At 40.1% G+C, this 22,229-nt stretch overlaps 1 protein-coding gene across 1 annotated transcript; it reads left to right on the top strand.

Annotated features, from left to right (window-relative positions):
* The first annotated feature begins 829 nt into the window (after positions 1 to 829).
* LOC116582113 lies at positions 830 to 15,596 on the top strand. Its single transcript, XM_032329490.1, is given in 7 exon segments — positions 830 to 835; positions 1,335 to 1,580; positions 1,671 to 1,743; positions 8,837 to 8,966; positions 9,816 to 9,940; positions 11,264 to 11,439; positions 14,858 to 15,596. Coding segments are annotated over 7 exon segments (894 nt in total). The 3' UTR covers positions 14,996 to 15,596.
* The last annotated feature ends 6,633 nt before the right edge of the window (positions 15,597 to 22,229 follow it).

Below are 22,229 nucleotides of genomic sequence, written 5' to 3'. Positions count from 1 at the left end.
GGATATCAAATGGACTGGAGACTCGCTTTATAATACAGAGGGGAAAACAGCAACGGTGATTAAGTAGCCCCGCGCCTCCTTCCTTCCTCTTACGCTTTCTCCTTCTTTTCAAACAATCTCGTTGGTTGGGTTTTTGTATTGTTTAAGATTTTATTTATTTACTAAAGAGTGAGAGAGAGTGTGAGAGGGCAGAGGGTCAGACTCCCCACCAAGCAGGGAGCCTAGTGTGGGACTCAATCCCGGGACTCGGGATCATGACCTGAGCTGAAGGCAGTTGCCCAACCAACTGAGCCACCCAGGCGCCGTCAAACAATCTGTTTCAATAGGGCCAAGTGGATAAGCAGAATAAGGAGAATTCGAGCAGTGAGCGCAGGGAGTATCCCAGCTATGCTTTTCACAACAGTAAAGAGAAATTCTTTCATTACCCTGGGAGAGATTCTGCATCAAATTAGAGTCTTCAGGAGAGGAGAGGCAAAGAGAAAGCATTACCAAATCAACACTGTTTGGGTTAAAGGTGAAGTAATTCTCTGTTGAGGGAGCCCTTAAAAATTATTCCACCTAGGGCTAATTGAAGCTATTTGGCAAAACTAACTAAAAAAAAAAAAAAAAATAGACTACAAAAGTAAAGATGAAAAATTACCTCCTCCCAAAATATGGCACTAAGTAGTTCTGGCCATAGCATGACCTTTCCCAATCTGTTTTTCTAGTGCATTGGAATGGAAAAGTTGAATTCATCAGAATTCCCTTTCAGGGAGGGTGCTGTATTTGTACAGAAGACAAGCCTGTGGAACCTGTGTATGTTGGAAGCTCAGAAATGGAGAGCGTCTGCATGCGGGTAAAATGCCCTGTGTAGGACAGGGAGATGGGTCTTGTGGTAGATTCAGAAAAGGAAGAGAAGGAGACAGAGAGGGGGTAGATGGAGGATAACAAAAGCCCGTGAGGTGACATCTCTTTAAGACTACCACCACCACTCCTCAGGCAGATCTACTGGAAAAAATCATGAAAGGCTTGAGGTGAGTGAGTTGAATGTGGTGAAGGGACAGATCTCCCATCCAGGATCTCGTGGGGGCTGATCGGAGATGCACCTGAAGGCAATGGAATGCCGAGGGCAGAGGAAAGCATGAGGAGTCGAGAGGACATCGGACCCTCGCAGACGGTGATATTGGGGTTTGGACCAAGCTTAGCCAACTCTTTGAGGGGCCAGGGGCCCAAATGACATATAGGTAACACATTACTTGTTTGTCAACTGAGAAAAGAGGCAGAGCAGAAATAAAACAAAAGTATTTATTTGGGGGGTCTCAGAAATGCCATTCAGGGAGCACGGACATGGGTAGCAACCCAAATTGTGTGCCCCTAGGGAACAAAAAGCAGGGGTTTTAAAAGACCAAAGAGAGTGCTTCTATGAGTTGTTGACAAATAATTTTGATTGGTTGGACAGACAACTAACCTTGGCCGAACATAATGGGTTGCTAAGGCTGTCACGAAGCAAAGCAGCAAATCACAGGTGCTTGGGGTGTCTTTGGAATCTCTGCAACTTGGACCAGTTCAGTAGTTCATGGCTCCGTCTGCTGAGGACACAAGTAAGGCTCACTTCCTTAATGGCCCCTTGACATGAGTGCCACCATTTCACTTTACCTTTCACAGTTTTATTTTGTGCTTTTGCTTTTCAGCTTATCGAGGCTGCTTTGAATGAAGGTGAAACCCCCAGTTTGATCTCAGACGAAACCATCATTTTAGAACCAGGTACACCCCTAACAGTTACTGCCAAACTGGGAGACGCCTAGAGGACAAAGAGTGGGCATGAGCTGTAAGAGCTTCAGAATTCAACCTGGGTCGCAGGGAAATTAAGGAGACTGCTGGGGTAGTGATTACAGACTGGGCTAGGGGAGTGAAAGGCGCAGTTTAAGAGAGAATATTTCAGACAAGAAGCCCAGCCATACCCAGTGTGCAGTAAGCTCCCTGGAATCCCGAAGTCCAAGAAACTCTTGATGACCTAGGTGGCTGGGGGTTGCTATCCCCCGTAGCCCTTATCCTACTTTACCTACCTAAAAAGGATTTTCAAAAGATTGATTGGCTTCTGCAGAGCTGGTGATCAGGCACATATAGGGAACTCCGGTCTAGGCTCCAGTTACTAAAGACAATTTGGAAGAAAACAAGGATAGGACATACAGCTTTGGAGTTCTAAGCAGAGCATGCCACTGACATAAAGGAAAAAAATGGCCATTAATGAAAAATGGGCTGGGTCCAGCCCTGGGAAGTGGCAGGGACTCAAAGGCAGCCACACATTTCTACTGGTGACAGAATGCTTGCTAGAGTTCGAGAGAAAATTGCTACAACTCGTATGCCAGTTTGGAGGTTATGCACTAATGGGAATTTGGAAAGGTCTCTACATACGTGTCAATATTCAAAGGACTTTTGCTATGAGAGATGGCAGGGAGCATAATTTGGAAAACAGGGCCAGTTGGAAGACATTGCTCTTATAGGGATTTAAGCAAAACATTTTTGTAAAGATCAAGTTCCAAGGATCTCTTTCCCTGCCCCACCCAGGATGAAACGGTGTACCATTTCAGATTCGGAAGTAATAGAGAGGGGACTCAATCCCCCTTGCTGCCCCTCGTCCCTGGTAGCTAATTACACATTCATGTAGAACCAATGGCTGTGTAACCAATAAATGGTGTACCCATATGTAAGTCCTTCACCTAAGAAACCCCATGCCTTGAAGATTTGATTCTTGGCTCTCTCTACATATTCAGCAAAGAGAACGCGTCCTTACTTCTGTTCTCTCCTCTGGCACTCTGTCCTAGCACCAGGATATTGCTTCCTTTGTACAGATCTCTGGCGGGAGCACAATTACTATCTTAGGTAAGGATTCCCTACTCTTGCTCCTGGACCCAAGCCATAAAGAGAGGGCATCCAGATAAAAATCAATATTTATGGCCTTAAAGGCCCAAATAACAACGTTCAATAAACATAAGCAATATGTAAGGTATAACGAGTCTTTCTCCAAGGTTTCAACACCTGAAAACATTAAAATCTGAGGAATACACCTAAAACAAAAATGCAGGATACAAAATACTCTAAAATAGTCCCAACTTGTGCCTGGCAAGTGTTTTGCTTGAATCCCAGCCTCTCTGATATTTTTCTGTCCTTGAAATAGTCTCAGGATCGTTTCCAAACAGTCCTCGCTATGGCAGGCCAGATGGAAAAAGGAAAAAAAAAAAAAGAAAAAGAAAAAGAAGAGAGGAGAAGAAGGAAGTTGCCTTCATAATGTAGATTACGAAATCGAATCAGCTAAAGAGCAGTGATCTGAAAATGTCCTCACTTGCCTGACAGTTTTATCATGTAAAGGAAGTGACTAGGGGAATTGCTACTCTGTGGTGAACTCTGACCAACAGGGAGGAATTTGTTGTTGAAGTGGAAATGACAACACTTTCTGGAGAAGGTGATGTGTCACTCAGGATTGGAAATAGACAGCGTGAAGGAGCAGAGTCTCAGGGAAGCGCACAGTGGCTGTCTTCAAGTATTTGAAGAACATCCACGTGGAAGAGAGACTCAGATTATTTTATTTCTCCCTAAGAAGTAGAACTGGGGGTGGGGGGGTGCGCCTGGGTGGCTCAGTGGGTTAAAGCCTCTGCCTTCGGCTCAGGTCATGATCCCGGGATCCTGGGATCGAGCCCTGAATCGGTCTCTCTGCTCAGCGGGGAGCCTGCTTCTTCCTCTGTCTCTGCCTGCCTCTCTGCCTACTTGTGATCTCTCTCTGTCAAATAAATAAATAAAATGTTTTTAAAAAGAAAAAAAAAAGAAGTAGAACTAGGTCCAGGGCACTTGGGGGGCTCCGTCGGCTGAGTGCTCTGGGTTTCAGCTCAGGTCATGATCTCCTGGGTCATGCCATCGAGCTCCATGTCAGTCTCTGTGCTCAGGGAAAGTTGCTTAAAGATTCTCTCCTTCTATGCTCCCCTCACTCTCTCTCAAATAAATAAATAAATCTTAAAAAAAAAAAAAAAAGGTAGAACTAGGTCTAATGAATAGAAACTACAGGAGAATAGATTTCAGCTGTTATAAAGAAATAAGTTTCAAATATACTCATTACTATTTAGAGATTTGATAACTATAATGATCAGAGCCACGTTTTGGGGTTTTGTTTTGGTTTTAATCTCATATTACACAAAAGTAGAGAAGATTATTATTAAGGGTGGGGAGTCCTGTGTTGCTAGGGGTGTCTCTAAGCTATGGCTGGAAAGCCCCTTGGTCAGAATTGGTCCTGTGAGCACTGGGAAGAGTATCAGTTAGATATTGCTACAAAACAAACCACTCCAGAGTGTACTGGCTTAAAACAAAACTAATTTAAATCTGGGGGGTCAGCGTTTTGAGCTAAATTAGTTGGACAATTCTCCTGATCTTGGCTTCATTCAGTCAACTGCTGGGTCAGTTGGGAACTGGGACATTGTCTGTTCAGACGTTGATCCTGGAGCTGGCTAGCTTCCCGCAGCAGAGAGGAAGGTCCCAGCAGAGCAAGACGAAGTGTGCTAAGCACTAGCATACCATCAAGTCACAAGGTCAACCAAGATTCAAGAAGTGGGGAAAGAGAATTCACCTCTTCACAGGAGGAGATAAAAAATCATATTGAAAAGGGTAGAGGCACAGGGAGGAGTGAAGGATTGTAGTCATTTTCACTCTGTTGATAGAAAGTCACTCAAGGATGTTTAGCAGAAGAATAATGCAGTCGAATAAGCCTTGTAGAATGATCACCCTAACAGTATGTTGAGAGCCATTGCTTTAACATCCCTCATATTATACCACAGAAGACACACACGTTCTAGACAGTCTTCACTTTCCATGGTTCCCTTATGCACAAAATTCAGTTACCATGGGTTTAAGCTCAACAGCATCATTTGCCAATGCTCTGGCAGCAGATAACTATGCTCTAGTTATCACCTGATTATATAAGGTATCAACTCCGTGCTTGTTCTTTAGTCCACAAATCTCTGTGTAAGTCACAGATGCCCATGACGATCACTGACCCGTCACATCACTGCCTTCAAAGTCTGTCAGTGATCCGTCACTGCTCATCCGTAATGCCGGTCATATGCAGCCAGGAAAGCATGTGGTTGTGGAAGCTTCTCATGTCCCGGTAATAAACCCATGTGATACTTTACAAAAACAGATCATTGAAAGAGGGAACTGGCCAAACAAAAAGTGGTAATCTTCGATGTCAAATTCAAATGGAGCAGAAGGGGATCTCTAAAGAAATAGCTGACCATGAGCCTGGTGACATTACGTATGCAGCTAGAGGAACCGAGCAACGGCAAACTTGTAGCCGTAAATGAAGAAAGTCTTTTTTTTGTTTTGTTTTGTTTTTAAAGATTTTATTTATTTTATTTGACAGACAGAGATTACAAGTAGGCAGAGAGGCAGGCAGAGAGAGGAGGAAGCAGGCTCCCTGCTGAGCAAAGAGCCCGATGCGGGGCTTGATCCCAGGACCCAGGGCAGAGGCTTTAACCCACTGAGCCACCCAGGCGCCCCAAGAAAGTCGTTTTGACGAAAAGGAAAAAGATGTCCCAGGGGAAATGACAACAGAAAAAAAAAAAAAAATCTTTTACGTTAAGGCAATTCTCAGAGCTATTTTACAACACTGAAAGCACGAAGGTTAATATGTGGATCCCAACTTCAGAAAGAGTATGGGAATTAGCCAAAGTTGAGAAGTTGTTCACATCATAAATTGTATGATGAGAAGAAGGCAAGTGCTAGTCAAAATCCCTGTGATAAGTTTTTTATAAATCTAATATTCAACCTAAGGCTTTAAATTACAGTGGACTAAATATTAGTTTTACTGTTCTTTTTCATTTCCATTTCCATTTATAACCAACAGTGAGACAATTTTTAATGTTTTCACAAAAGGTCACAGAACAATTGATTATTAAGAATGCTTGGCACAGGGGCACCTGGGTGGCTCAGTGGATTAAAGCCTCTGCCTTTGGCTCAGGTCATGATCCCAGGGTCCTGGGATCAAGCCCCACATCGGGCTCTCTGCTTGGCGGGGAGCCTGCTTCCCTGCCTCTCTACCTACCTATGATCTTTGTCTGTCAAATAAATAAATAAAATAAAATCTTTAAAAAAGAAAAAAAGAATGCTTGGTATGATTTCGGTCTGCATAATTATTTTTATGGTCCCATGGTAGTGTGCAAAGGGAGGATTGCCTGTTTAAGAAGGTTCCTTATCAGTTAATGATAAGTTCCTTATCAGTCAATCCAAGTTTGGAATTGTTTTGGGTGTAGTAACTCTGTAATTAATAAACAAAGAAAAACTTGGATGTTAGGAAAACAAACTTGAGTTTTAGTAGTAAAATTATTTTTAATTAGCAGTAATCCCAAGGGTAGGAAAGGAATAAATGAAACAAGATGGGATCAGGAGGGAGACAAACCATAAGAGACTCAGTATCATAAAACAAACTAAGGGTTGCCTGGGGTGGGTGGGTAGGGAGAGGGTGGCTGGGTTATGGACATTGGGAAGGTATGTGCTAATGTGAGTGCTGCGAAGTGTGTAAACCTGATGATTCACAGACCTGTACCCCTGGGGCAAATAATACATTGTATGTTAATAAAAAAATGAAAAATTAAAAAAAAAAAAGGGGGGGGGCGCGCCTGGGTGGCTCAGTCTGTTAAACATCCTGCTCAGGTCACAACTTCCCAGTCATGAGACAGAGTCCTTCATTGGGCTCCATGCTCAGTGGGGAGTCGGCTTGAAATTCTCTCCCTCTGCCCCAACCACTATTCATGTGCGCTCTCTCTGTCTCTCTCTCTCTATCTAAAAATAAAGTAAATAAATATCTTTAAAAAAATAATTTTAAAAAATCTTTTTAAAAGTTTGAAGTGCTTTAAGATCTACTAAACTACTCTCAGAAGGAACACTGAGGATATGCTTTTCCCTAAACATTACTTCAGAGACCGTGGTAATGGCGCAAAATGAGCAACAAGCAGAACTTTATCAAGGATAAAGCTTTCTGCTTCAAAATAAAAATCTGTTACGCCTCATCAAAAATGATAGCTTCCAATTCTTTGGAGGCTGCCAGTGCTTTGGGGAATGGGGGCTCACTACCAACCTTGGAATGAGCATCTTCTCTTTGTATTGGTCCCTCTGATCATCTGAACTAGAGGATTAAACAAAAACATCTCAAAACCAATTCTTCCATTACTCTCCTATACCCTTATGGTCTGGTCCAAAAATGCCAGTTGTGAAAGCATTAAGGGTAAAGAGCAAACTGTGTGCCCAACAAACCAAGCTCATGCACCCCAAAAAAGGTTGAAAAAGATAAACAATTAAACCATAGCTCTCCTCCCTCCGCAATTAAATGGATAAAAATGAACATCTCTCTTTTTTGAGGAAGAGACAGGGAAAGGACAAACATGGGCCTTGCGTGTGTTACAGGTGTTTCTTCTGAGAGTCTCTTCATACTAAATTACCCTAGCAAACTAAATCTGGACCTGTTTTAAGGTAATAAGTAAATGACCATATTTGGTTTTGTTTTTTGTTTTTAAGATTTTATTTAGTTATTTGAAAGAGGAAGAGAGTGAAAGAGCACAAGCAGCGGGGAGCAGGAGAGGCAGAGGGAGAAGCAGACTCCTCGCCCAGCAGGGAGCCGGATGCAGGACTCCTAAGACCCCGGGATCATGACCTGAGCCGAAGGCAGACGCTTGACCATGGGAGCCATCCAGGCACCCCTATTTGTTTTTTGAACAAACAGCTACACCATGCCAGGCACTGTCCTGAGCACTTTGTGAATTTTCTCTCAGGGAATCATATCAACAATTCTTTCAGGTTTTCGTATTTATCTCTTCATAGATGTAGAAGTTGAGGCACAGCAAGGTTAAGTAACTTTCCCAGTATCACATAACAAGTAAGTAGCAAAACTGAAATTTGAACCCAGGTAGACTCGTCCCAGAGTCTGTGCTGTTTGTCACTGGACTATGACATATGATTGTTTCCACCCAAGGTTTAGTTTGCTGTGTTTTTATTTTACTTTTCCGATCCCTCCCACTGACTTGTTTGTTCTGCTGAAACTTGGAAAACATTATCATCTTCACCCCTCTATAAGAACTTGTACCTGATGGCATATCTATGATTTTCATTCAGTTCAATGGTCTGTGACCTTTGGGTGAGATCGCATTCTACATAAGACATAAATGTGCCTTTGTTTCTTGAAGAAAGAGAGGATAATTTTTAGAAACTGACAGTCTTTGAAGAAATAGTTATAATTGGGGTGCCTGGGTGGTAGAGTCAGTTGAGCTGGGGACTCTTGGTTTTAGCTCAGATCTGATGTCAGGGTATGGGGTTGAGCCATCCATTGGGCTCCACGCTGAGCACGGAGTCTGCTTCAGCCTGACCCTAGCTGGATCCCACAACCCTGAGATCATGACCTGAGCTGAAACCAAGTGTCAGAGGATCAACCAACTGAGCTATCCAGGCACCCAATAAAGAAAATCTTAAAAAAAAAAAAAAAAAAAAGTTATACTCTCTCAGCTCTGGTGTTAATATGAACCAGGCTATGTGCTAAGCACATTAATGAGCAGTTTCTCCCGAGCGCCACACAGCTCTAGGAGGTAAGTACCATTATAATGTCCATTTTATATATTAGAAAACTAAGGTAGGGAGAGGCAGATCACGAGGACCTCTGCCTCCCCCTGCACTTCAGGCATGAGAAAGAGCCTGGACCTGGGTTCAGGAGTTCAGGGACCTGGGTTCAAGTCCTATTTCCGCCAATACCTCACTTTGCTGTCGTTGGGCCTCAGCTTTTTAGTTTAGGAAATGAACGCCATTCTCTGGGTCCTTCCTTCCACAGGTGGTGGTTATAAAGGCACAGAAGCTCTTCCAAAGTCGCAGTCTGCAGCCTTCGTTTTCACCCACAGAAGGCAGGGACGAGCAGAGGGGGCCGGGATGCCCTGGGTTTGGAGCACAGCCTGGAAGGGCAGGTGTGTAATCAGTTTGGAGTTTAAGAAGGGCCCTGCTCATCTACCCCCGGCAGGAATTTAGGACCCTCAGCCTTGAGTCTTGACTTTACAGACGCTACATTTGGAAGTGAGGAATCCTTGGACTAGAGGAGGCATGAACCTGGGTTCCCACACCCACTCACATGGGCAAATCACTTTCCTTTTTGGGTCCCAGTGCTTTTGAGCTGTAAGGGAAGAGTTGAGAGCTTGAATCCAAAGTCTGGCTCCCAGGATTCCTAAAGCTTCCACCGTACATCTGAAAGGAGGAGCAACAAACTGATTTTCTGTTCTTCATCTGTCTGTGGTTCTAAATTATACAAGTAACATGGGCGTTTGACAAGAGCCTCTTCCTAAGACAAAGGGCTGAGTGGGAACTACCCATTTCCTATCCCAGGGCCTGGTCTGTTTTAGCCTGGTCTGGGACAATCTTTCCAGATGGAAAGATGGAGCAGAGTATTAGCTTGGAGGAGAGTATTAGCAGACTGCGACTTCTGAAGAGCTTCTGTGCTACTAAAAGATGGAGGAGAGTATTAGCTTGGAGAGTAGACTCTTTAGATCCGTGGACAAACTAAGACCTGGCCCACCTGAGTGGTTTTCACATGGTTTAATGACTGAGAAAAAATGAAAAGGATACCATTTTGTGACATGTGAAAATGATAGGAAACTGAAATTTCAGTATCCATAAATGAAATATTTGGGGGAATACACACACACACACACACACACACGAAGAGGTTAAGTAACTTGTTCAAAGGGAAAGAGCCAATAGATATAGAGCATGGACTTGAAACCAAAGTTCTCTGAATTTGAAGATCATTGTTTTGTCCACAGCCTAGGTCATTCTGTGTCATTTTCCACAATGGGTTACTTCCTTACAAGAACAGTCAAAGAAAGAGCTTGGGGAACAACAGAAACCAGGTGCTGCTTTACAAATAAAATTCTTCCCCTGAAAAATGGTAAGCTACACAGTGACTAACCACTGATAAATAAATACTAGAAAACAAAATTTAAATGGAAGTTTTAAAATCAAACTGTAATGCAGCATCCCTTCAAAGGCGTAATTGTCACTAATATTTCTTATCTCTTCCAGAGCATTTCTCAGAAAAGACATACACTTTACAAGCCCCTGACCTGAGTCCTCCTCAACGCACTTAACAGTCCTGAATTTTCCAAAATAGTTTTTCAGAACCTAGACTGTTTCCACAGTGTTCAATGGCCCCATGGGTGTTCAATACTACACTGTTTTCATTGTCTCTACTTTTCTCTATTTCCCATTATCAGTGAATGAAGAGAACACTTCAGGAAATAGGCCCTATACCCTTTCAAGCATAATGTCCTTGAAAAGAGATAAAAAGAGAAAGCCAAAGGAAAGAGTGTATGTTAAATGGATTTTAAACACTATCCCTGATGTTTTTTTCAAGATGGACTGAATAATTTATAATTTAGAGGCCATTCTACATGTCTGTTTGTAATTTGCCTATTTTGTTGTAAATAATTTAAATGATTTTCTATATTTATGTCTTTCTTTTTCTAAGTTATTTTACTTATTATTATTATTTTCCTCAGGATCCCAGTGTTCCCAAGTAATTATCTTTGTCTCATTGTGGAGGGATGTGGGGGAGACAAGGGTTGCTATTTCATTTTTTTTCCTCTTCAGTTACAAGTTACTTTCCTCCTCTTCCTCTCTCCCTCCCCCCAAAAAGAGTAGTAAATTTTGAAAAGTAAAAGCTCCATTTGTTTTGGAAGAGTTTGTTTGGTTATGAGCTTTTAACACAAACTTTACCTGTTCCATTAGGAATTTATCAAAATACACTCAGGAAAATAAAAAAGAAAAACAACACACCTGATTTAAAATGGGATGTTTTATTATATTTCACATTAACCATAAGGTATCTATTTATTAATTCAGCAATCCTTAATTCTCAAATTTTCCTCAAGAATAACTCTTTTGTGTTTCTCCCCTACTCCAACCATGGCCTCATGTTTTTTTTAATATTTTGAATATTCAACAAAATACATTTTTTTTCTATACAGAGAAAAACATCTTTATTACTATTATAACAATAAAGGGGCATAGGTAATTAAACTAAGAAATATCTTCCTCTCCATTAATGTTACTTTTAGAAATTCCACATCGGCCATTAGATAACCAAAAGTAGCAATACTAAAGCCACTTTTCAAGAAGACTATACATTCGGTTGCATTATTTCTGTTTTCCTGACAACCTGCCAGCATTCAAAATACATTTTTAAGTAATAAAGAATTTCCTCCATTTTTAGGTGTTGGGCATGTTACCTGAAACTGCATTCCTCTCCTGCAGTCAAGGCAAAAGTCACAAGCAAGCCGAAGAACAGGAAAGGGAAGGTTATACTTGCAACATGCAAAGGAGGACACTGGGTATTTCCCTAAACAGCGTCTCCTTGGACAACAAAACTGGGTAAGTGTGGAGCTAAGGGTGCGTACATATACATGAAGGAGCTTGAGAAGGGGGAGGTCAGCATGGAATTGGGGCATCATCAACTCTCTGGCTCCCGCTGGTCTGGTATCTGATGCTCACAGGAGGTTCAGTCCTGCAAAATTAACTCAAGAATGTGTGTCCGCTTGGTCTTTACCTTTGAACCAGCGCTGAGAGTTTTACTCCTGATTTATTGTCCCTGATAGGATTAGATTATCTCCTGGCCTGATAGCGGCTGCTTGTTCTCACCTTCTCTTGCTCTTTTAGAATCGTTGACTACTGAATCATTGCAGGTCTATTCTGCAATTTCAACCTGTCCCAGGAAGTTCTGCAAGAAATGTGCTTGGGGCGAGGAGTGCCGGTCAGACATAGACCACAAGATGGGGGATGGGGGCTCAAATGACTTTTCTTATGTCAGAAAGCTATGTGTCATCTTTCTTTTTCTGGGGTCCCCTGACTCTTTCTGCCTACAGACAGAGAGATGTAAGTGCTGACCATGTAGTTTTCCCCTCAAAGCCATGGGTCAAGCCTGCACAGAGGGTAGAGAAAGAATGAAGCATTAAGCTGAATTGAACTGAGTATTATTTTTTTTTAAGATTTTATTTATTTATTTGAGAGAATGAGAGAGAGAGAGAGAGCATAAGAGGCAAGAGGTCAGAGGGAGAAGCAGACTCCCCCCCCCCCCCCCACAAAAGGGAGCCTGATGCAGGACTTGATCTGGGACTCCAGGATCATGACCTGAGCTAAAGGCAGTAGCTTAACCAATTGAGCCACCCAGGCAGCCTGAACTGAGTATTATTAACTAAAATGGGTATGGCAGGGATTCCTTGAGGCAAGGAAGCATCTTTGCCCTCAAACAGTGGTAAGAAGACAAATAGTTCATCAAGGGCAACAGGAAAATCTCCCTCAACATTCATTTACAAAAATCCACAAATACACCCTTTTCTGACGCCTTTCCTCCCGTCTTCTCTTCACTGGCCCAAGATGTCTAAATCAGGTGTTTTTACTTGCATAACCTAAAGTTCACATGAAAGGTTGAAGAATTTCTCTACACATCCCTAAAAAGCACACTGAATGTGGCATCGTTTTTCTCAGCATTCATTCCACTGGTAAAATGCCTACATGGATAAAATGAATGTAGCCGCCCCCTTTCAAACCAGGACCAAAGAAAAAGTGCAGTCAGCACCCCCCCCCCCCTTCCTAAGGCCACCATCCATCTTCATGCATCACTCCCTGAAGCTCTAGCCTTACAGGGAGTTACAGCTAATGCTAGATTGAAGGGTTTAATGGGTGGAAGAATTAAACGAAAACAAAAACAAAAGAGCCATCACAAACTGCAAATTAAGGGATCAGCAAAACCCCTGCTGCTTTAAAAAGCCCATTGGGTCTTGCCAATACACTAATTAATATAATAAAACACACAAAGATCTTGCTTAAAATTAAGCGAGCAGGCTGCCCACGGCTTGCTGCCCACTCTCTGAGCAAGCATCTGCTTAGAATGTCACCAATTGTCTCCTTGGGAGGTTAAAGGAAGGGAGGGGGAAATTGCTTTGGCAGAGGCTAACAGTTAACTATGCCCCTTTTGAAAATAGAATTCTTACCCTGTTTTTAATGCCAAGCACATACAACGTCAAGTAAATTGGTCTCGATACAAGACATGACAGAACCGCAGCAAATGCAAGAAAGCGCTCCTACTTACTCTAGCAAAAATAATAGGAAAAAATATATATACGATTAATCTCAAATGCTCACCAGTATTTGAAAATTTTCTTCTTTCCAACTTTCAGAACTCTTCTGTGCCTCGAACAGAGCGTGGTACAGATAAACACGGGTTTTATAACAGACACCTGTTGACATTCCACAGACATTGTTCATGTCAGCAATTCAATATTAGTTCCTGATGTCCAAACCCAGAGGCCAAATACCTTCTTTTGCTTTGTTCAATCAAGAGTCATTTATTATACCCATTACCATTCTAGGCACATAAAGAATTAAAAAAACAAAAACAAAAAAAAACTTCCCAGGCGTCTGGGTGGCTCAGTGGATTAAGCCTCTGCCTTTGGCTCGGATCATAGTCTCAGGGTCCTGGGATCGAGCCCCGCATTGGGCTCTCTGCTCCGCAGGGAGCCTGCCCCCCCCCCACCTGCCTCTCTGCCTACTTGTGATCTCTCTCTCTCTGTGTCAAATAAATAAATAAAATCTTAAAAAATAAAAACTAGGGGCGCCTGGGTGGCTCGTGGGTTGGGCCTCTGACTTTGGCTTAGGTCATGATCTTAGGGTCCTGGGATGGAGCCCCGCACCAGGCTCTCTGCTGGGTGGGTAACCTGCTTCCCCTGCTCTCTCTGCCTGCCTCTCTGCCTACTTGTGATCTCTCTCTCTCTCTGTCAAATAAATAAAAATTAAAAATCTTAAAAAAAAATTAAAAACTAAAGCTTTCTTAGGCAGTTTCCATTCTGGTCTGCAAGAAACAATGCACAGGTAGGAAAAGTTCAGTAACACTACAGAGAAATAAGAACTGAGCAACTCATCAGGAGTAAGGTGCTATACTTCTATTACTGTTTCTTACACCGTTTTTTAAGTATTTTCTGTGTGCTGGCCATTGTGGTAGACCACAGACCTACAGGATTTCATTTGGTTCTCATTGTTGTGCTTCAGAGATTTTATAATCCTAGTTTTATAGAAAAGGAAACAGAGCCTCAGGTCACTCAAGGTGATGCTGGTAGGAAAAAACAAGTTCAGGATTGCAGATATCTCACTTCAAAGATTATACTCTTTCCAAGATGTCTTGCTGTCTCCTGTTTTTCAAACTTATAAAGTATGTTTGTGCCCCTTCGCAGAGCTACAGAGATATTTAGGAACCGTATAATAAATTGCCAAATACTCATCGTCCATCGTCAGTAATTATCTCCTTGTAGCCAACCTCATTTTATTTATACCTGCTCACTCCTCCCCTCACTCATTAGATTATTTTTAAGCAAAGTCCATATACCCTGTTGTTTCACCTGGATGTTAGGATGTATTCCTAAAGGCAGGGGCTGTTGTTAAAACAACAACAGCAAGAAGAACCCATAATCGCAATACCATTATGACGCTTTAAAAATGAACAATAATTCTTAATACAAATATCCAATCCATGTTCAAGTTACTCCTTTTGCCTCATAATTCTTTTATAGTTGTTTTGTTCGATTCAGAATCCAATCAGAATTCACACTTTGCATGTGGCTCCTAGGTCTCTTGAGTTTCTTGAAACTTGTGGTTCTCCCTTCAACACTTTCTTGGCAGTCTGTTGTTGAGGAAACCGAAATAGGAGACGGGCTCAGATTCACAAGCATACAAAGGGATTCATGGGCCATGGTGAGAACTTGGGGTTTTCAGTGCTGTGGAAGACCCCACAAAATGTGATCTCGATTTTATCTAGCCTCCTTCTAGCTACTGTGTGGACAGTGGATCATGGGGGCGAAAGTGGAACCAGGAGAATCATTGCCATTTCCAGCATTTAGACACTGCTCTTAATCTTGTGTCCCTCAGCCATGACTTCATGCATGACTCAGCATGAAGATTTTCCTGTTTTCGAGATTATCAGCAACTACACTGGATGTGGACATTTCCTACCAAACAGCTCTCTTTGGGATTAAGAGACGACTTTCGTTTCAGGATTCTCAATAACGAACATGAGTGAACGTACAGCAGATGAATCTTGGGATGGCCGAGAACCAGCCCTCGCTGGCTCTGAAGTGCTCCCCTCTGTGCAGAGACAAAGTGGACCTCGGCCAGACTCACCAGCATGAACTGAACCCCACTGTTCACAGCAGTTTGTAGCACAAGCCTCACTGAGTCTGCTTGAGTTGGCAACATTAAAAGAAACTCGGCCCTTGTTAATTATGAGGGCTAAATGCCCCATCCTGTTTTTTCCAGACTCCACTTTGAAAAAAAGGGAATATTTCTAATTCTCAAGGAGTTAATAAAACACACCTCTCAAAGAGAATGAATATGAAAGCTTTTGGATTTGCATGCTGCCAATCACATCTGAAATGTAAGCGTCAGGAAAGGGCCTTTCCTATACCCGGCTAATTAATAAGAAATTGTTTTATTCTTCTCTTTAAAAAGGTTACATTTCCCGGGGCGCCTGGGTGGCTCTGTCACTGAGCGTCTGCCTTCAGCTCAGATCATGATCCCAGAGTCGTGGGATCGAGTCCTGCCTCAGGTTCCCTGCTCTGTAGGAAGCCTGCTTCTCCCTCTCCCACTCCCTCTGCTGTGCCTCTCTCGCCATGTCTATCTCTGTCAAATAAATAAATAAAATCTTTTGAAAAATCAAAATATTTTTTTAAATTTTAAAAAGATTCAATTTCCCAGTATCCTCTAGAAGGCACAGTAATTTTTGTCACCATGAATTATTTTTTATAAAATTATTTCCTGTTTACCAGTTCCTTAGGAACTCTGTGGCATAATCACATTGACAAGCCAAACAAATGTACTTACTGAAGGGACTTTCATGTCAGACTGCTTGGGTTTGAATCCCAGCTCTGTGTCTTTCTTAATTGTGTGACCTTAGGCAAGACACTTAATCTCTCTGAGTTCAGATTTTCTCCTCTAAAAACTGGAGATAGTAATGGGAATATATCATAGGTTTGTAATGAGGACAAAACTGAGTTAATCGCTCTAATGGATTTTGAACACTAATAATAGTGCTATCAAGAATTAACAGTTGTCAAGTATTATATATATCACATTTCAACTATTATATATATCAAATATTATATATCAAGTATTGCTACTACAGTTAGCAATAACAATATCAAATATTGTTATTCACTGCCTTCAAAGTTTTAAAATATTTTTGAGGCTATAATTTTTTCTTTTTGAGTTTAATTTTTTAAGTACATAATTCAGTGGTTTTCGGTATATTCACCAAGCCATACAACCATCACCATGATGTAATTCCAGAACATTTTCATCACTGCACAGAGAGATTTCTACATGTTACCAGCCACTCCCCACCCTCTGTAATCACTCATTTACCTTTGGTCTCTATGGACTTGCCTGTTATGGACATTCTGTATAAATGGAATCATAGAATGCATGGCCCTAATGTGTCCAATTCTTTCACTTATTACCATAGTATTTTCAAGGTTCATCCATGTTGTAACATGTATCATCAATACTTCATTTCTTTTTATGGCCAAATAATACTCCATTGTATGGACATACCACATTTTGTTTATCCATTCGTCAGTTGATAGATATTTACATTGTTTCCACTTTGGGGCTATTATGAATAATGGTGTTATGGATATTCATATACAAGTTTTTGTGTGGAATTAAGTTTTCAGTTCTCTTGGATAAATACTTAGGAGTGGAATTGCTGTGTCATGTGATAACTTTATTTTTAACTTTTTTGAGGAGCCTCCGAACTGTTTTCCATGATGATCACACCGTCCTATAGTCCCACTAGCAATATATGAGGTTTCCAATTTCTCCACATTCTCATCAACACTCATTATTGTTTGTCTTTTTGATTATAGTCATCCTAGTAGGTATGAAATGGTATCTCACTGTGGTTTTGATTTGCAATTTTGTTAATGACCAATGGCATCAAGCATCTTTTCATATGCTTATTAGCCATTTGTATGTATTTTGTGAAATGTTTATTCAAGTCCTTTGCCGGTTTTAAAATTGGGGTGTAAATATTCTTTATACATCCTGGTTATAAGTCTGTAATCAAGTATATGACTTGCATATATTTTTTCCCATTCTATGAACTGTTGTTTCACTTTCTTGATGGTGTCCTTAAAAGCACAGACGTCTTTATTGTTGAGGAAGCCCATTTAAAAATTTTTCATTTTGTCTTTTATCATTTATGCTTTTTATATCATACCTAGAAACCATTGCCTCATCCAAAGCCACAAAAATTTATGCCTAGGTTTTCTTCTAAGTCTTTTATTTATAGTTTTAGCTTTTACATTTAGGTATGTGATCCATTTTAAGTTAATTTTTGTGTATGGTAAGAGACAGAGATCCAAATTCATTCTTTGGCATTCTGGATAGTATGTCTATCCATCTACCAGTACTACACTGTCTTGATTACCATAACTTTAGAGTAAGTTTGAAATTGGGAAGTGTGAAACCTCCAACTTCATTCTTTTTAAGATTGTTTTGGCTACTCTGTGTGCCTTACATTTCCATATGAATTTTAGGTCAGCTTGTTAATTTCTCCAAAAACAGTAGTTGGGATTATATTGAATTTCTGGATCAATTCTGTATTGACATCTTAGTGGTATTGACAGTAAATCTCCCAAACTATGAACATAAGATTATTCTATTTATTTAGGTCTTTTTCATCTTATTTAGCAATGTTTTATAGTTCTCAGTGTACACATCTTATATTTCTTTTGATGTTACTATAAATGGAATTGTTTTCTTAATTTCATTTTCAGTTCTATCATTGCTAGTGTATAGAAATCCAACTAATTTTTGTATATTGATCTTGTACCCTGCAAACATATTGAACTCATTTATTAGCTCTAATAGTTTTGTGTGTGTGTGTGGATTCCTTAGGATTTTCTATGTATAAAATTATGTTATTCACGAAAAGGGTAACTTTTACTTCTTTCTAAAATGCATTTCCAATGTATTTTACCTCTTTTTCTTCGTTAATTACCCTGGGTAAACCTCTAGTACAATGTTGATTAGAAGTAGAAGGAGGGAACATCCTTGTCTTGTTCATGCTCTTAGGAGACAGCTTTTAGTCTTTCATTATTAAGTATGATATTAGGGGTGTCTGGGTGGCTCAGTTGGTTGAGTGTCTCACTATTGGTTTTAGTTCTAGTCGTGATCTCAGGGTCATGGGATCCAGCCCTGTGTCAGGCTCCCTGCTCAGCCGGGGATCTGCTTGAGATTCTCTCCTTCTCCCTCTGCCCTTCCCCTACTCACTGTGTCTCTCAAATAAATAAACAATTTTTTTTTTAAAGCATGATGTTAGCTGTGGGTTTTTCATAGGTAGCCCTCTTCAAGATGAGAAAGTTCTCCTCTATTTCCAGTTTGTTGTGTATCTTTTATTATAAAATGTTGTTAGGTTCTCTCAAGTGTTTTTTTCTACATGTATTGAAATGTTCATGTTTTTGTTTTCCCTTTCACTTTTAATATAATATATTAAATTGATTGGTTTTCATATATTGAACTATCCTTGCATTCCTGAGATAAATCCCACTAAGTCATGGTGTACCATTTTTTTAAAAAGATTTTATTTATTTATTTTATTTTAGAGAGAGAGAATGACATGGGGCTTGATCTAATGACCCTGAGATTGTGACCTGAGTCAAATCCCAGAGTGGGATGCTTAAGTGACTGAACTGCCCGCTCATACCCCAGTCATACCCTGGTGTATGATCTTTTAAAAATGATGCTGAATTCAGCTCACCAGTATTTTGTTGAGGATTTTTGTATCTGTATTCATAAGGGATATTGATCTATAGTTCTCTTCTTTGTGTTGTCTTTGTTGGTACTGGAGTGATACCTTATAAAATGAATTGGGAAATTGGGACAACTATAGGAATCTGTTCATTCATGTAGGTTATCTAGATCTATAATTAACATTTAATTGTTTGTAGTATGTCTTTGTAATCCTTTTTATTTCTGTAGGTTTGGTAGTAATCACCCTGCTTTCACTTGTGATTTTAACAATTTTAGTCTTCCTTCTTTTTATCTTAGTCAGTCTTGTTAAATCTTTGTCACTTGTTACTACTTTTTTTAAAAAAACTTTAGGTTTCTTTGATTTTTCTCTTTTGTTTTTATATACTCTAGTTCATATATTTCCGCCCACTTATTTTTTCCTTTCCTCTACTTACTTTCAGTTTGATTTTCTCTTTGCTTTCTAGTTCTTTAATGTATTCAGTTAGGTTACTGATTTAAGCTCTTTTTTCTTCTTCCAATATAGGCAATTGCAGCTATACATTTTTTTTTCCCTGCCCAAAAAACAAGCTTGTTGAAAAATCATTCAGTGCTAAATGCATGGAAGATAAGATGTAATCCTTAGTGTCTGAGGCTCCAAGAGGTATTATTAACGACACGGATTTATGTTTCTGCAAGAGGAGCAAAAGCGGAACTCATTTCTATTATCAATGTTAACTTTGTATTATCTTCAGTATACTAACCAAAAGCTATCAAACCTGACATTATTTTCAGAAGTAGGATATAAACAATACAATCTATTACTCTATTAGTTTCACCCTATCAATCAGCCAGTGTTTTTCTTGATGTCGGTGCTGATGTATCTATCTCGGTCTAACAGTTTGTTTATTTAACCGATGGTAACATCTCTGGGTTGTTTGTTAGGACTGCCAACTAAAGAAACTAGAACTAAACTAACTTTCTGTTCTTCTAATTATGTTTTTTAAAAAAACATTTTTGGAAGCCAGTTTCTCCTGAGAACAGCTAAATAAACAGCTTTAAGAAAGAAAAATGTACTGGCAAATACTTCATCCCTCAAGACCCAGTGAAATTACAACTTTTCTTTGAAGTCTTTCCTGATCTTCCAGAAAATTACGTGTTTTTCCAATTCTGTCTGACTTTATAGGATTTGCCATGTGTTAGTGTTGTTATTTGTGTTACAAATAGTTGTTATTTGTGTTACAGTGTCTTCCCCTGTAGACTGTAAGACTGAATTCTGGGAGGTTGTTGAACATGCTTTATTCATCACCAGGGCCTGACGCATTGCCTGGGACTCAACACTATTCATCTGGGAACATGGCTACCAGCCAGTGCTGGGATTTTAGCCATGAGAATATGTGGGACCTCAGAAGTTCGTTTTGCCTCTGTTGCCTTCTCATTTGCTCTCCCATTATCAAAGTGGTTGGGATTGATAGTGTTATTTTCACTTTAAAACTGGGGAGACATGGTACAGAGAATTTAAGTCAATTCCCACAAGTTACCAAAAAAAGTCTTAGCTTTCATTTAAATTTTAAATTGTACTTAAATTTATGTAGTATAAATTTTCTGTCATCAGCCTGCTAAAATGATGCAATGCCCTTCTCTGAAGCTACCTCCCATAAGGTATCTATTAGCAAATCAAGTTCATGTTTTTTCCTAGTATAAGGCAAATATTCCTATAGTAGAAGGAAACATGACAAATTTTACCAAAAACCCTAAAAGTGAGACTGCTGTTGTTTTAAACTTTTCCTTGACCCTAGTATCAAAGCTAACTGAGAGAGCCATTTGTTTCTTTTTGTTTCCATTCCTTTCACCCTGAAGGTGGAGGGCTTCCTCCGCTACTACTCCTTTATGAATATATTCCAGCAGAGGGAGCTCCAACTGCTTTACAACTATTAATGGAGCCTTCTACCTCCCTCTCCACCTATCCCAGAGACAAATTTTGGCCTAATTCTGGTGCCGAGTAGTTGAATGGGTCTCTGACTTTTCCCTAGGGATACATTAGAAGCTGATAGGTGTGAACAATTTGAAGAGAAAGACTGTATTACATCATTCATCTCCATATTCAATTAAGGTCATATTTAAATATTCATTATGAAGTACAGAACATAATTTTTTTTAAGATTTTATTTATTTATTTGACACAGAGAGAGAGGTTACAACCAGGCAGAGAGGCAGGCAGAGAGAAGGGGGGAAGCAGGCTCCCTGATGAACAGAGAGCCCAATGGGGGGCTCGATCCCAGCACCCTGAGACCATGACCTGAGCTGAAGGCAGAGGCTTAACCCACTGAGCCACCTAGGCGCCCTAGCACATAATTTTTAATGCGTGGGTTTGCTAAAGTTAGAGATCATGATAGATGATGATTAAATGATAAAAACCATGCCTCCTCCACTTCCCCTACCTCCCCCGCAAAGATTCAGCTTGTCCAATTCATATCAAAGGATGACACATACACAGATTTTTTTTCCTGGTAAAACAGTAATTTTTAATGACAACATGCTCTATGCTTCACAATCTCTTCACTAGGACTATAAGATAAGGATTAGGGGCACCAGGGTGGCTCCCTGGGTTAAAGCCTCTGCCTTTGGCTCAGGTCATGATCTCAGGGTCCTGGGATTGAGCCCCACGTTGGGCTCTTTGTTCAGCAGGGAGCCTGCTTCCCTCTCTCTCTCTTCCTGCCTCTCTGCCTACTTGTGATCTCTGTCTGTCAAATAAATAAATAAAATTTTTATTAAAAAAATAAGGTAGGGATTATACTCCATGCTCTTATGTCTACCTTTCTATTTATTTATTTATTTATTACTTTTTTAAAAATTCCAGTATATACACACTATTATATTACTTTTAGGTATACAATATAGTGACTCAATTCCATACATTACTCAGTGTTCACAATAAATGTATTCTTAATTCCATTTACCTATTTCACCCATCCCCCACCCACCACTCCTCTGATAGCCAGCAGTTTGTTCTCTGTATTTAAAAGTCTGGGTTTTTTGGTTTGTCCCCCTTTTTTTCCCTTTGTTTGTTTTGTTTTTTAAATCCCACATATGAATGAAATTATATGGTATTTGTCTTTCTTGTACTGACTTATTTCACTTAGCATTATACCCTCCAGATTCATCCATGTTGTTGCAAATGACAAGATTTCATTCTTTTTTATGGCTGAGTAATAGTCCTGTTTTTTTATGATGAGTAATATTCCTGTGTGTGTGTATAAAACATTTTCTTAATCCATTCATCTATCGATGGACACTTGGGTTGCTTCCATAATTTGGCTGTTGTAAATAGACAAGAATATTTTTACATTTTTTTCATTTAGTAAGTCAAATCCTTAAAAATAGCTTTATATCTACAACATGGA

The sequence above is a fragment of the Mustela erminea genome, chromosome 2 (genome assembly GCF_009829155.1).
Source record: "Mustela erminea isolate mMusErm1 chromosome 2, mMusErm1.Pri, whole genome shotgun sequence".
Lineage (NCBI taxonomy): Eukaryota > Metazoa > Chordata > Mammalia > Carnivora > Mustelidae > Mustela > Mustela erminea.
The sequence above is the reverse complement of the archived record's forward strand: the minus strand, read 5'-3'. Positions and strand labels throughout refer to the sequence as shown.